This window comes from Lissotriton vulgaris, unplaced genomic scaffold (genome assembly GCF_964263255.1).
Source record: "Lissotriton vulgaris unplaced genomic scaffold, aLisVul1.2 SCAFFOLD_4264, whole genome shotgun sequence".
NCBI lineage: Eukaryota > Metazoa > Chordata > Amphibia > Caudata > Salamandridae > Lissotriton > Lissotriton vulgaris.
The window spans coordinates 128,986-143,115 of record NW_028252596.1 but is presented as its reverse complement, the minus strand read 5'-3'; the positions used below and the strand labels follow the sequence as shown (position 1 = coordinate 143,115).

The window sequence follows — 14,130 nt, the reverse complement described above, 5'->3', positions numbered from 1 at the left end:
AACGCAGCAAACCCGACGCAACTTCAGCCCTATGCACCCGCAGCCTGTGGGTTAGGTAACTAAAGCTTCCAGATGCTGAAGTCTGTGTACACTATCCTAGTGTTCAGGTCCACTGTTGTTTTCCCTCCATCCAGCCGGGTTCGTCCGGAATCCGTAACTTTCTAAACTGTAAGATCTATAGACGTTGATACGCATCCCGCGTGAGAGTTTCCACTCTGCACGTGAGTCCCGTGGGCCTCCTGCTCCTTACTTACCTAGTTTGTAGCGTAGTCCCAGCGGTCCTCCAGCCTCTGGATCTCCTTACAGTACTTTCCTTCCTCGCATTCCATTGTTTTGAGTATATGGTTTGTCGTGCCCCTAAGGCGCACTTGTAAATATTGTGCGAACTCGTATTTCCTTTTGAGTATTGTCATGTGCTTAGCCCTCTAATCTCTTAAAGAGTTCAGAGGTGTATGTCAGTTAATAAATATCTGTTTATTTTCATAACAACCTGTGTGGTGTCCTTTCACTTGGTATTCAAGGGGTTATATGTGGTAAAACAGCTGGCTTAACACGCCATTCAGAGTTTAGCCTAAAGACTGCTCTTGTCCACGCTACTAGGATAGCTGGTCTATAAGGTTGACTTACAACCAATCATCATAAGGGTTGCTTGGACTGATACAAGGTGATCACTAGAACTAGTGAGCATCATATATCAGGCCAACTTCTCACAATTGTTACCAACAAACAGACAATGAGTCTGTGAGATATTCCCTTCGGGTGCCTTGTACATTCCTAACCTGCTCCTGTTTCTCATCCCTTGCTGCTGTTTGAGAGTGCAAAGAAACACATTTCTGAGGCCACCGACCCACGTTGGTGCCTCAGAGAGTGTATCAGAAGCTGTCTGGTTCGGTGCTGTCAATCTGTTCAGAATACTTTTACTTTGATTTTTTATTCAGCGTTTTTACTGTAGTAAGGAATTCATATGAGCTTTTCCCTTCTGTCATTTCAGGGGCCTCCCAAGCCTGTGGGCACAAACTGCAATGGGTATTACACAGGCCGGAAGAAAGAAGTGCTCAAGGGAAGCCCTAGAGTCGACTGCAAGACGGGGATTTCCCATTCCAACGGCCAACTGACCTTGAAGCGGGCAACTGAGAAAATCAAGGCAAGTGAGTCCCCTATTCACCTTGCTCGAGGAAAGAGAAGCATTCGGCCAGATCACCCCAGTTTTACAGCACACACTTTGAATCCAGTACTGGGGACAGACAGCACTTCCACTACTAATCCTTCTTGCAGCACGCCCAAAATCCAATGCTGGCTTTGTAGCAGAGTAGGATCTGCTTTCATGGCCATCCCCACTTCCTGCCGGTGTCATTATGTTTTTCTGACTAGTCTGACTGGGATCCTGCTAATCAGGACCCCCGTCTCTGGGCATCTTCCCTTAATTGGACATGGTGAGTACATGGGTACACTCCAGATGGGCTACTGATGTATCCTTGTAAGTCCCTGGACTGGAGGCAGGTGACCCCGGTGGCAGAGGGTTCGCGCCTGCAGTGGGAAACAAGACTGTGCTTTGCTGACGCCCTGCTGAATGAGAGCAGCGGCGCTGGACCTTAGAATTTGTTTCAACAGGAAACAAACTTTTTATCATACCTCTTCAGGGCTCGGTGGAGTGTAGGCGTCATCTTTGTTTGGGCTGGTCAGGCGACCTAGCTCGGCGCCACACCCCCGCGCTCCGCCCCTATTTAAACGACACCCAATGAGGAAGCGCAGCGGACGAGCGCAGCGGGCGCGACGAAGGCGCGCCGAAGTCGAGCCTAAGTCAAGCCCGTCTGCGCCCAGACAGGGCTAGGGGCGCGTCCTTATGTCCCTCCCTATTCATCTGTGGGCCTACTTGCTCTTCAGGGTCCTTGGCCCCTGGCTGCACCCATTATTAGGCGCATCTCTGCTCTTGGCCTTGATCCTATCTCTCATTCTCCTATACCCACTAATACGTTCCCTCCTTTGTCCTACGTCCCTGATCCCTCATCCCTTTCCCCTCCCCTGTCCATTATTTTACTCAATACTAGGTCGGCAGTAAAGCACCACCAGGAGCTATTTGTGCTGCTTGATAACCACCAGCCTGACATGTTACTTTTAACAGAAACATGGTTCTGCGACTCCTCCCTGCCCTCTCTGTTGGCTGCCCTTCCCCCTTCTTATGTGGCCCTCCGCGCCAATCGACCAGCGGGTAAGGCAGGGGGTGGCGTGGCTCTCATTGCTCAATCTGAGCACAATTTCCAACTTCTTCCCTCCTCTCCTATCAACCCTACCGAGCACCTTGTGGCTCGCTCTTTTGCCTTTTCTCCCCCGCTCACCTGTTTATTAATGTACCGCCCTCCCCAGGCTTCCCACCTGTTCTTGCCAGCATTTCAGGACCTATTGGCCACTCTAGCGATTAATCACGCTTCAGTTTTGGTATTAGGGGATTTTAATTATTGGCCCTTAGACCCCCATGAATGTACTGCCTCTAAGCAATTTTCTGATTCACTTGCATCCTTGAATTTTATTTCCCATCTACAGACTCCTACGCATATTCACGGTCATGTACTAGACCAGGTTTGGTCTCTTAATACCTCGGTCTCTTCCATGACCGTGTCCCCATGCCCCTGGTCAGACCATGCCCTGATTTCCTTTTCCCTCCGCCTTATTTATTTATTTATTTATTTAGAAAGTTTTATATATAGCGCTAACAAGATCTTCGCAGATATCAGAGCGCTTTACAGAGGAGGGGAGCATATATTCACAGATACATCAATAGTGTTAAAAGTACATTGTAGTGATATCATAAACAATCAAGTAATTCAATTTCAAAGTCATACAAAAATGCAAAGGGTTCGAACAAGTAGTACAGATCAGTATCGAGTCTTTGAAGTTGATCCCCAGTAGTGGTTCAGGTGTATTTAGCCATGAGGATCGCTTTTACTTCTTTCTTGAAAAGTGTGATAGAGGGGATGAGCCTGGTTTCAGGGGGGAGTGAGTTCCAAATCCTGGGAGCCATTCCTGAGAAAGAGCGTTTATAGGTTTTTTCCTTGCGGAATCTTTTAGGCTTTAGCAAAAGATTGTTTGTGCCTCTAGTGATTCTGGAGCCTCCAGAAATCGTCAGCTTCTGAGCGAGGTATCTAGGTGAGCTCAGGTGGACAGCCTTGTGCGTCAAACAAGCGATTTTCAGGTGTATTCTGGCTTCAAAAGGCAGCCAGTTCAGGGATTTGAAGTCAGGGGAAATGTGTGAGTGTTTTTTTGATCCAGTGAGGAGTCTCGCTGCGGCGTTTAAGGAGGCTCTTATGGGTGCCGTAGTAGCTAGGGGTAGACCGCAGAGGGCGGTGCTGCCGTATTCTATTCGAGGTATGACTAGTGATTGTACCGCAGTTTGGAAGTCTTTGGCTGGAAGGAAGGGTTTAAGTTTCCTAAGGGTGTTGATTTGGTAGTTCGCTCCCTTAGTTGCTTTGTTGATGTGTTCCTGCATGCTGAGATTGGTGTCAAGTGTTATGCCCAAAGATTTTGCTGAGTCCACGATGGTGGGTTGAACATTGAGTGCCGTTAGGTGTTTAAGCCACATTTGTGCGGTAGTGATCTTCGCGGGAGGTGCGATCAGAAGGAACTCTGTTTTAAGGGCATTGAGTTTGAGATGATTAGCGGCCAGCCAGGATTGTGTGCTTCTGATCGTTGAGTTCAATAGCGTGATGTCTTTGGGTGATTGTAGTTTGAGATAAAGTTGGGTGTCATCAGCATACATGTGGAAGTGTACATTGGATTCTTGTAGCAAGGTGGTGAGAGGTTCCATAACTAGGTTGAACAAAGTTGGGGATAGGCAGGATCCTTGTGGTACGCCTAGCGATACAGGTCTTGGCGCGGACATCAAGTTGTTGCTCTTAAATTTCTGCGACCTGTTATGCAGAAAGGACGTGAACCATTTGAGCACAGTTCCAGATAGGCCCATTCTTGTGTTTAATAGTTCGAGTAAATTCTCATGTTTGACGGTGTCAAATGCGGAGGAGAGATCAAGGAGGATGAGGAGGCAGGTATCGTTATGATCTAGGATTTGAAGGGCGTCGTCAATTATGTGAGTCATAGCAGTTTCAGTACTGTGATTTGCTCGGAAGCCTGATTGATGAGAGTTGAGGAGATCAAACTGAGTAATGTGTTTAGTCAATTGTATTTGTGCGCATTTTTCCAACAGTTTGGCAAGAGTCGGAATGTTGGTAATGGGACGGTAGTTGTTTAGGTCAGAGGGGTCGGCCTTAAGTCGGCAACAAAGATCCTGCCTGCCAAAAACACCTGGGCGCGGAACTGGAATAGGGTAGACCTTCCTGCATTGTCATCCTCCCTTTTGAACTCCGCACCTAACTTAGAGGGCTTTTCTTCTATCTCTCAAGCCGCTGCCATCGACACCTGGCTTGCTGGAGGCTGCGACATGGTAGCCCCATTACGACGGATATCAACCCGAAGATCCAAAGAGTCAAATCGGTAGTTTGGCGATGACCTGAAGATAAAAAAGCTGACCCTTCGGCGGGCCGAGGCAATGGAGAAAGGACTACTGCCCTCTACTAAAAACTCATTATTTGACTTTGCTGAGTGACTATAAAAGGGCCATATGGAGCGCTAAAACCGCACACTTCTCAGCTAAAATTCTGGCAGCGGAGAATAAATCCAGGGAGATTTTCTCAATCGTTCAGGACCTGGCCTATTCTGACAGGGCCACTCTCAAGCCCCCCCCCTCTCAGTCCCTCTGTGAATCTTTGAACTTCTATTTTTTAGAAAAAATTGACAACATCAAAGCCAACATCTCACTTCCTTCCCCTACTTTTTCCGAGCCTTTTCCCCCTACTGTTCACTGCTGTCTTTCTTCTATCCCTCCGCTTACCGAAGTGTTTCCTGCAATACTTCCCAAAGTAAAGTCTGGTTCCCCGGCGGACATCTGTCCAGCCCATATTTTGCAACAGATTTACTCCGTTTGCCCCAAACCTCCAATCTCCCTTCTCAACAGCTCGCTGGCGCAGGGGGTGGTAATTCCAGCACTTAAATCTGCCACCATAGTGCCCATACTGAAGAAGCCTGGCGCGGATCCCTCGGCTCCAGCTAATTATCGTCCCATCTCCCTCCTGCCCTACTTGGGCAAGGTGCTGGAGCGACATGTAACATCGGTCCTCAGTGTCCATGTAGAAGCCAATGGGGGCCTAGCGTCCCGCTAGGCAGGTTTCCGGCCTAGGCACTCCACCGAGTCCGTCGTGGTGTCGGTCCTGAATAATCTCAGGGAGGGCATGGACCAGAACAACCACCAGGCTCTGGTGCTCCTCGATCTCTCCGCCGCCTTCGACACGGTGGATCATTCCATCTTACTTTCCCGTGTCGGAGCGGCGTGGGTCGAGGGCTCAGCCCTGGTTTGGCTATCGTCCTTCCTGAGGGACCGCACCCAGGCGGTCCGGCTGGGGGATTTTTCGGCCACCCAACTCAAAGTCACATGTGGTGTTCCTCAGGGTTCTTCTCTTTCCCCTCTTCTGTTTAATCTCTATATCTATCCTCTGATCTTTGCACTTCAGCAACTGGAGGTCACTGTTTACAACTATGCAGATGACCTCCAGCTTATCTTTAATCTGTCTTCTTCTTCTCATTCTATTTCTAATTTTCAGTCTACTATGATTTTTATCAGGGACTGGATGAACCACAACCATCTGAAGTTGAACCCTGACAAAACAGAATTGGTCCTTACGGGTGGTTCCTCCAGTCCCTGGAATTTCCTTTCTGGCCTTCCTCTTTAGGATCCCCCCCTACACCTTCTTCTTCAGTTAAGACCCTGGGCGTTAAACTTAATCATCATCTCAACCTTCACCCACAAATCAGTTCTGTTGTTTCTTCCTGTTTTCTTGTTCTTCGAACTATCCGCTCTGTTTCTCGTTTCTTTTCTCCCCTTGCACTCAAGTTAATCATGTCCGCTCTGGTTATCTCCCGGCTGGACTACGCTAACGCCCTCTACAACGGCATCCCAGCGTATAGTCTGCGGAAGCTCCAGCTGGTTCAAAACCAGGCGGCCAGATTGGTGTATGGCCTCCCCCGCTCCAATCACTCTACTCCTCTACTGAAGGCGCTACATTGGCTACCTGTCAGGGAGCGATCCCTTTTTAAAACTGGTTGCATGGTTTTTCAGGCGCGCCAGGGCACTGCCCCTGCCTTCATCTCTTCTCTGCTAAAAGAGTATACCCCTGTCCGTGAGCTTCGCTCATCTACCCAATCACTCCTTCAGGTACCCCGGTACAGACGCAAGAAATGGGGCGGAGCCAATTTTTCATTCCTGGCACCATCCTTTTGGAACTCCCTCCCCGATCACTTGCGTCTGGCTAGACACTATTCCCTTTTCCGAAAAGATCTTAAGACCTTTCTTTTCACCCAGGCTTTTCTTAATGTAAACTGATTTTATTTTTCTCTTCTCCACCAGTTTCGTTCCTACTGCTAAATTAGTCTCCACAGCGCCAAGAAACCGCACGGTGAATGTTGCGCTACATAAATATTTTAAATTCAAATTCATTCCCTAGTATATGGTACTAAGTTACCCCGGACACATGTACACCAGGGGTCCCCCCTGGGCTGAAGCATGTATTATGCCACCCATGGGAGACCACTCAAATTGTGACTACAGGCCTGCTACTGGAGGCTGTGCGAGCACAACTTGCAACAGATATAAGTTTCCTTAACTCTGAGGCCCACTGCACATAAAACCTAGAAGTAACTTGTAAAGCAGGCCTTAAAATCCTGAAGACAGGGTGCTCGGTTTTAAGTGTGAGGGTGCCCCCGCATGAGCAGGGCAAACCTACAATCCATGGAGTCCATTCTCCCATGCTGTAAGTGCTTAAGCCAAAATGATACTTAGAATGACAATGCGTCATTACGCAATGGCGAACTAAAAACTGTAACAAACCTGTTAGGGTACTTAAAGCCTTACCTGTGGGTGGTTCCTTAGATTCGTCGTGGGACAAGATTCAGATCCGAAACCACTTAATCTTCAGCCATCTAGGCACTTTGGACTTCACTAGACTTCGCTTTGGGAACCAAGACTGTAACTCTGAAGACTCCTGCTGCTCCTGTTCTCGTCGTCCTGCAGGTCTTATGCGTCGTCTGTGCCTGTGCTCCATACAGGTAATTCTGCAGGCCTGTGGACGTCCAAGATAACCGAAGGAATCACCCTTGAAGTGAAGGAGTCACTTAACTGCATCTGCAAGCACCGCAACAAAGCTGACTATTCTGTTGTTCCTGAGCTCCTATGGACTCTGAAAGGTTCAGCAACACAGGTGGTGGTTCTGCAACTACCTTGAGGCCTGCACTGGCTTCACAGCAAATTTGAAGTTAGTAGCTCTCGGAACCGCTGTAGCAGTGCTCCTGTGCACCACATCAACTTGCTGTTGCCAAGGCTTATTTACTCTCTTCACCAGCGATCTTTAGGCTGCAAGAAGCACCAGCCTCAAGTATCTCCTGCAACCAAGATCTGCGCCTTCACCACATCCTCCGCACCGTATACCTTCATCCTTTGGTGAGCTGCTTGAGGTCCTCTTGCGACTCCTGTGCCTTCCGGCCCGTGGGTCCATTTTGAGGGTCTTCTTCCACTCCAGTGGGCTACCCTGGTTGCTCAGGCCTGCTCTGACTTACCTGCTTGTGTTGAGTTACTTGGACCTTGCTGGTCCCGACATTGCACCTTTTTCGTATACTACATTTGTTGCTGTTGTCAAGGCTTGTTGATGACCCCGACTGACACCAACCCCCCTTTGCCCTCCGGATCTTGACATCTGCAGTCTGATTGCTAGAGAACGGCTCCTGGTCTTCCAGAGCGTCGCCTGGTTCGCACAACTACAGCTCCAAGGTCACCGTCCACTCTCCTTCATCTCTGATTTCGGTGGGCTTTCGTCTCCCTTGCCTCCTGGTCACTCATGAGTGGCATAGACTGTCCCCTCTGCTTGCAGATACCTCTCATCTTGAATCCACATTTGGGTTCCACTAGACTCTTTCACCTTCTTCACCAGCGGCATCTTTCCTGAAGTCCTCCATTATGCTCTACGGCAGTTTCCGACTTCACTTCACATCTATGCACCCGGCTTCCCTGGTGTAGTATCCTGGTTCTCCGGGTATCCACTGGTGGGGTGACTCTACAACCTTCCATCTTCCAACTGGGTTTCTTCAGCATCCGCTGGGAAGGGTCTTCTTTTAAATTGCAACTGCGACTTACCCATTGAAATGTATTGAGCACGCAGTCGTGTTCTCACTCTGCACACGGCCTCCGTGGGTTTTCTGGGTACTTGCTGTCAGTGGTTCCCTGGACCCCTGGCTCTATACGTCTTCGTGGTTCGCATTCCACTTTATTAGTGTATGGTTTGGTCTCCCCCCTAAAGACCACTGTGTATTTGTGCTAATAACGTGTTCTAGTACTAAAGTATTGTGTGTATTGGGATTATATCTGCCGGTAGAAGATATTGCAATGTGTTGGTGAGTGTGTATAGTAAATATATATTTTGATAACTACACTGTGTTGTTCTTTTTCACTTAACCTATACCATAAGATTAAATACTGGTAAAACAAGCTGCTTTAGACTCCTTCTCCACAGCTACCACTTGGAGAGCTTTCTAAGGTTGTCCAAGACCACTAAAATCACCTTCAGGGTTGCCTGGATTAGTGCAATGTGCTTTACTTAAATAAATGAGCACCATATCCTAAGCCTGCCTCCTACAGGGTCCCTCGGGCAGCGATATAAAAAATCTCATTATGGCCTGAAATCCTGCCCACTGCTCCATTACAAGCATCGCCACGCAGACTTTCACTTTACGATCATTTGTTAAAAATAAAGCACATCACAAAGCCTTAAGTCCACCAGCATTTAATGCAAAATAGCTAGCAGCACACTACAAGACCAAAGATGATTGTCATTTGTACTGATGAACAGTTGGATCACCTCCTGCGCCAACTCCCCGACCGCCCCTCCTCTCCGCCCACAAACACTTTAATAAATCCAGACCCCAGGCCAGTTGGTGCATGAGGAACTCAGACAGATGAAAAGCCACTGCAGGCAACTGGACCACAAATGGAGGATGAGCCAGGACAAGGAGACGGAGCACGTTAAACTGGACCACATTGATGCCAGCACCACCAGAAACAAGAAGAAATTCACCATTGGGTCAGATTGCAGCTCACCAGCGGCAGCCTCCAACTCAAATACTCCTTTGCAGGACTTCTGCAGCAATCTCTCAATTCTTCAGCAACAAAATCACCACCATTTACAGGAACTTCGGCCCGCAACTGGCCCGACTGACCTCACAAACGCTTCCCAGTTTTATCCAAAGGACCAATGCTAATCACATGGCCTATCATGAACCTCGGAAGTAACCACCGCCACCATGAAGTCCATCCACTCGGGGGCTGCATCGGACTCCTGCCCCCACCAAGCCTACTCCAGAGGACTGCAGCCCATCGGCGCCCTGCTCACACCCATTGGAAATGCTTCCAACTCTTCTGTGACCTTTCCAAAGGCTTGGAAATACTCATCTTTCCTCTCATTGTTGAAGAAACCCTTAACAGACCCTTCAATGCTCGCCAACTACAGACCAAGCTCCCGGCTACCATACCCAGCTAAGGTTATCAACAGACAACTTACTCAATACCACCGACTCCCTAACACCACTCAGTCTGGTTTCAGACCCAACCACAGAAAGGAAACTCTCTCATTGTTGCCATGGATGACATCTGCATGACTGGACCGAGGAGACAGCGCCTCTCATCCTCCTGGGCCTCAACACTGCATTTGATGCAGTCTCCCACCAATCCTCATCCAAAGCCTACACCACATTGGAGTCGAAGGACACGCACTCGGAATGATCTGGCACCCGCGACCTCATCTGCAGAGTCCCTCATACTTGATGCCTCTATCCAGCATCATCTGCTCTCACAATATGAGCGTCCTCTGCGACACGCAACTGATTCCCTCCCTCGTGCCGACCCTCCTGTGCAAGATCCCCAGTACCCGGATCACGTTCAGTGCCTGCATGACTGAAATCTCTCACTGGATGAAGGTTAACTGTGTAAAGCCAAACACCTAGAAGACCGAAATTGTGATCTTCGAGAAGCCACATCTCTGTGGAACTCCACCTGGTGGCTAGCAGAGCTAGGACTGAAACCCACCACCCACTGCAAGAACCTCATCATCAACACTGACTGCAAACTCGACTTGCTCGCCTAACTCCGTGCCGTCACCGCCTCATGCTTTCATACCCCGAAGATGCTGAGGAAAATGCTTCACCATACATGCACTCCTTGGGCACACCTAAGCTATACTATGGGAACACTTCCCAAAATCTTCTCAGAAGGATGCAGACCATTCAGAACTCAACAGCTGGAATCCCTTTCAACCTTCCCATGCTGCTCTCATCACAGCACACCAAAAGAGCTCTACTGGCTCCCCATTCACAAACAAGAACAGTTAAAACTCCTCACCCACACTTTCAAGGCACTGCATTACAGTGGCCCAGCATACCTCGACAGTCCCATTTGTTTTCACAAATGTTCCAGATGCCACAGTTCGTCTTGACTCCTACTTTCTCAGTAACTCTTGTCGCATTTTCTATACCTCCTTCCCTCTAAATTGTTTTACAATGCCGCGTATACAGGCACCAGATCTGGCGTTGAGCCCTCTACATCATTACTGAAGTGTGGAATGACTTGCTGCTAAACACAAAAGCATCCTTTTCACTTCTTGAATTCCGCAAGACCCTGAAGAGTTGGCTTTTCGGGTAGTCCCACTAAGTCCTATGTGTGCCTAGATTCACACCTGCTCAGTGCCAGGATAACCTCCTTCGTGATAGCCCGGCCTGGACTGGGAACCCAAAGCAGCCCTTGGATGGTGTTAAGATGGTGTTAAGAGGGGGGTAGGGGGAGGGGGTGTTGCAAGTGAGAAGCACTGCCACTTAACAAAACCGGCCCCAGCACTGCTGCATTTGGGAACATATTTTGCTGCATAGCTGCAAAACTGGCCCCCGTAACAAAACCGGCCCCCAGTCTTCCAGTCTCCCAGGAAAATGCCTGATGTCTGCTATGGCCAGTCCGGCCCTAGTGATAGTGTGCTCTACAAAATCGTCTTTACTTAACATAATGAGGGCACTCACTAAAAACGCTCAGTTAAAACGACATTTCTAAAAAAACGACACCTGTATACATCGGTTTTCTCTTAATACAAATCAATAAAGAATCATCACAAGGCATAAACGTGGAGGTGGCAGGACCATCCCCCTTCAAGGAAGCGCTAAACAGCCTCCAGTAGAAGATATCATTCATATAAACAATACTAGCTTTAACATACTCTCACATTCCTGTTTCCTTTCCAGGTTTGAAAACGAGGGTACACTATTTGAAAATGTGCATGGTACAACCCTGACACCTATGGCTTCTGGGCCTACTAAAGCCATGAACGTTTGCAAACTTATTCAGTGTCACAAGTAGCCTTACATTATCTAAAACACCATCTATATTTGAATAAATGGATGATACATTCTGAATTACATATTGCGGCTACCAACACTGCATTACATATAAGTATATAAATTTGATGCAGACAAATTATAAGTTTCTTTTTTCATGCTGCCCTGTTCTACAGCAGCCACTTCTAGTCTACACTCTTCGGGGAGACATGTCGCTGCTTGAAGCGTCAGCGCAGTGTAAGAACAATTGTGCTGCTGATGAAGGGAGGGATCCTGGAGGTATGGCCCATGATGGAGGACAGGAGCAGTAGTTGGTTACTAGGCCCTCTTATTGGTGGAGATGCATTAATTACCAGGAACTAATTCTCAACCAGTAGAGCGATCCCTACATAATGTGCTCCTGAGTGTGGCTTGGTAGTGCTCAGACATTTGTCAGTAAGGCAACAGTGTGTTGATGTGGTGCTCTTCCTCTCGCCCAATGTGAGGAGACTCATTCAGCATAAAACTGTTAAAACTATATATATAAATAAGAGGTCCCTGCAACGCCGCAGAGTGGTGTTTACGCTTTTGCCTATAACATTTTATATGTGGCCACATGGGAAGGATTGACTTTGGCAGTCCGGTCGCAGTTGGTACATAATGTATAGGTAGGCATGGCTACTCTAGTTCTGCTGGCTGAAAGCTCCAAGGCGCAGTCTTCTAGGACCACCTACTCTAGTACAGTAAGCTGGAGGCGCCCAGGCACAGTCTTCTAGGCCCAGTCTAAGTACCTCAGTGTGAACCCAGCCAAATGCAAATCAGTCTTTAGCCTGCCCTCGTGGGAACAGTCCAGCCCAAACTGCCAAGCCAGGTCCTCCGTGGACCGGAAACAAGCATCCTGCGACCAGTTTTGGGGTATCACCCCCATCAGCCAGCCTAGCTTCAATCCAGTAGCACAGTATGCGCAGGTCTAACTTGGGAGACCCGTCTCACTTAGGGTGATGGGACTAGTCATGTCAAACTTAGCCTGCAGTATTGTCTGGTATGATATCACACTCTGCTTGCGATCTCATCAGCAGTGTCATTTGGAAGAATTTAACACTGTGGTCTCATCAGCAGTGTCGTCTGGTATGAAATCATACTCTGTGGTCTCGTCAGCAGTGTCATCTGATATGTTATCACACTCTGCATCATACCTGGCTGCCTAACGGACCTGCGGACTTCCTTGCCGGAGGTACAGACCCACGACTCGCGGAACCCGCTGCGCGGGTCCCGCATCGGCCAGAGGCACAGACGAGCATTGCTGGGGCAGCGCTCTCACCTTTCATCTGGGGCTGCTGGCTGCGAGGGCTGCGAGCAGGAGGGGCTGGACTCAGTTTCCCAAGAGTCCCAGCCTACCTCGCGCCCGCAACACCTGGGCCGCACTCCCTCATCGCCCCGCCCCCTAACAGGCAGTAGAAAGCGGACAGACTTTCTCCTCTTCGTGGGACACCACTCTGCATCATACCTGGCTGCCTAACGGACCTGCGGACTTCCTTGCCGGAGGTACAGACCCACGACTCGCGGAACCCGCTGCGCGGGTCCCGCATCGGCCAGAGGCACAGACGAGCATTGCTGGGGCAGCGCTCTCACCTTTCATCTGGGGCTGCTGGCTGCGAGGGCTGCGAGCAGGAGGGGCTGGACTCAGTTTCCCAAGAGTCCCAGCCTACCTCGCGCCCGCAACACCTGGGCCGCTCTCCCTCATCGCCCCGCCCCCTAACAGGCAGTAGAAAGCGGACGGACTTTCTCCTCTTCGTGGGACACCACTCTGCATCATACCTGGCTGCCTAACGGACCTGCGGACTTCCTTGCCGGAGGTACAGACCCACGACTCGCGGAACCCGCTGCGCGGGTCCCGCATCGGCCAGAGGCACAGACGAGCATTGCTGGGGCAGCGCTCTCACCTTTCATCTGGGGCTGCTGGCTGCGAGGGCTGCGAGCAGGAGGGGCTGGACTCAGTTTCCCAAGAGTCCCAGCCTACCTCGCGCCCGCAACACCTGGGCCGCTCTCCCTCATCGCCCCGCCCCCTAACAGCCATCCAATTGCCAGGGAAGACTCAAGTAGGATCACAAACACCGCTGCGCGGGAGCGCGCGGGAGCGTCCCGGGAGAAGCCCGGGACAAGGGCGGGACCGTCCAAGGCCGTCATCGGCCGGAGTAGGCCGGGCTGGGCCCACTCTCTTGGTTTCCCATTTGTGCAGGTATTTACTGGACTTATTATTTTGTTGCACCCGCCCTGGGAGGCATAACTGACTGACCCTCCCGGAGCTTAATCATGCCCTCACCGACAAGGGAGAGTACCCCCCAGAAGCCGGGTGGAGTGAAAAGCGGGACTCTTGAAAACTATTTTGCACGGGCTGTGGGGGAGGTGGACAAAGAGGGAAATTTGTCAAGGTTAAGGGCGGAACGGAGACGATCAGTGGATAACTTGAAAAACACCCCCATGGGAGAACAATCTATTACATTAAGGGAGGAGTTAACTCGAATTGAGGATATTCCACTCCTGTTAAGGGAGGGTACGAACACCTCCCCAGCTGAAATTACGAGCACAGCTCTACCTATTAGTTCCAGTCCCGTTAGGGGGATTATGGATTTAACCTCACAACCGCCCACAGCACACAAAGATAGGCATCCCAAATTGAAAGTA

General features: G+C 49.7%; 1 protein-coding gene across 1 annotated transcript in view; it reads left to right on the top strand.

Moving 5' to 3' along the window:
* The window catches only part of LOC147662099 (zinc transporter ZIP13-like), a gene marked incomplete at its 5' end in the record, with an annotated part of 112,245 nt that overhangs the window by 23,509 nt on the left and 74,606 nt on the right, over positions 1 to 14,130 (top strand). The window contains one exon of the mRNA XM_086951112.1: positions 992 to 1,144. Coding sequence (XP_086807238.1) covers positions 992 to 1,144 — 153 coding nt within the window. The remainder of the gene's footprint in view (positions 1 to 991; positions 1,145 to 14,130) is intronic.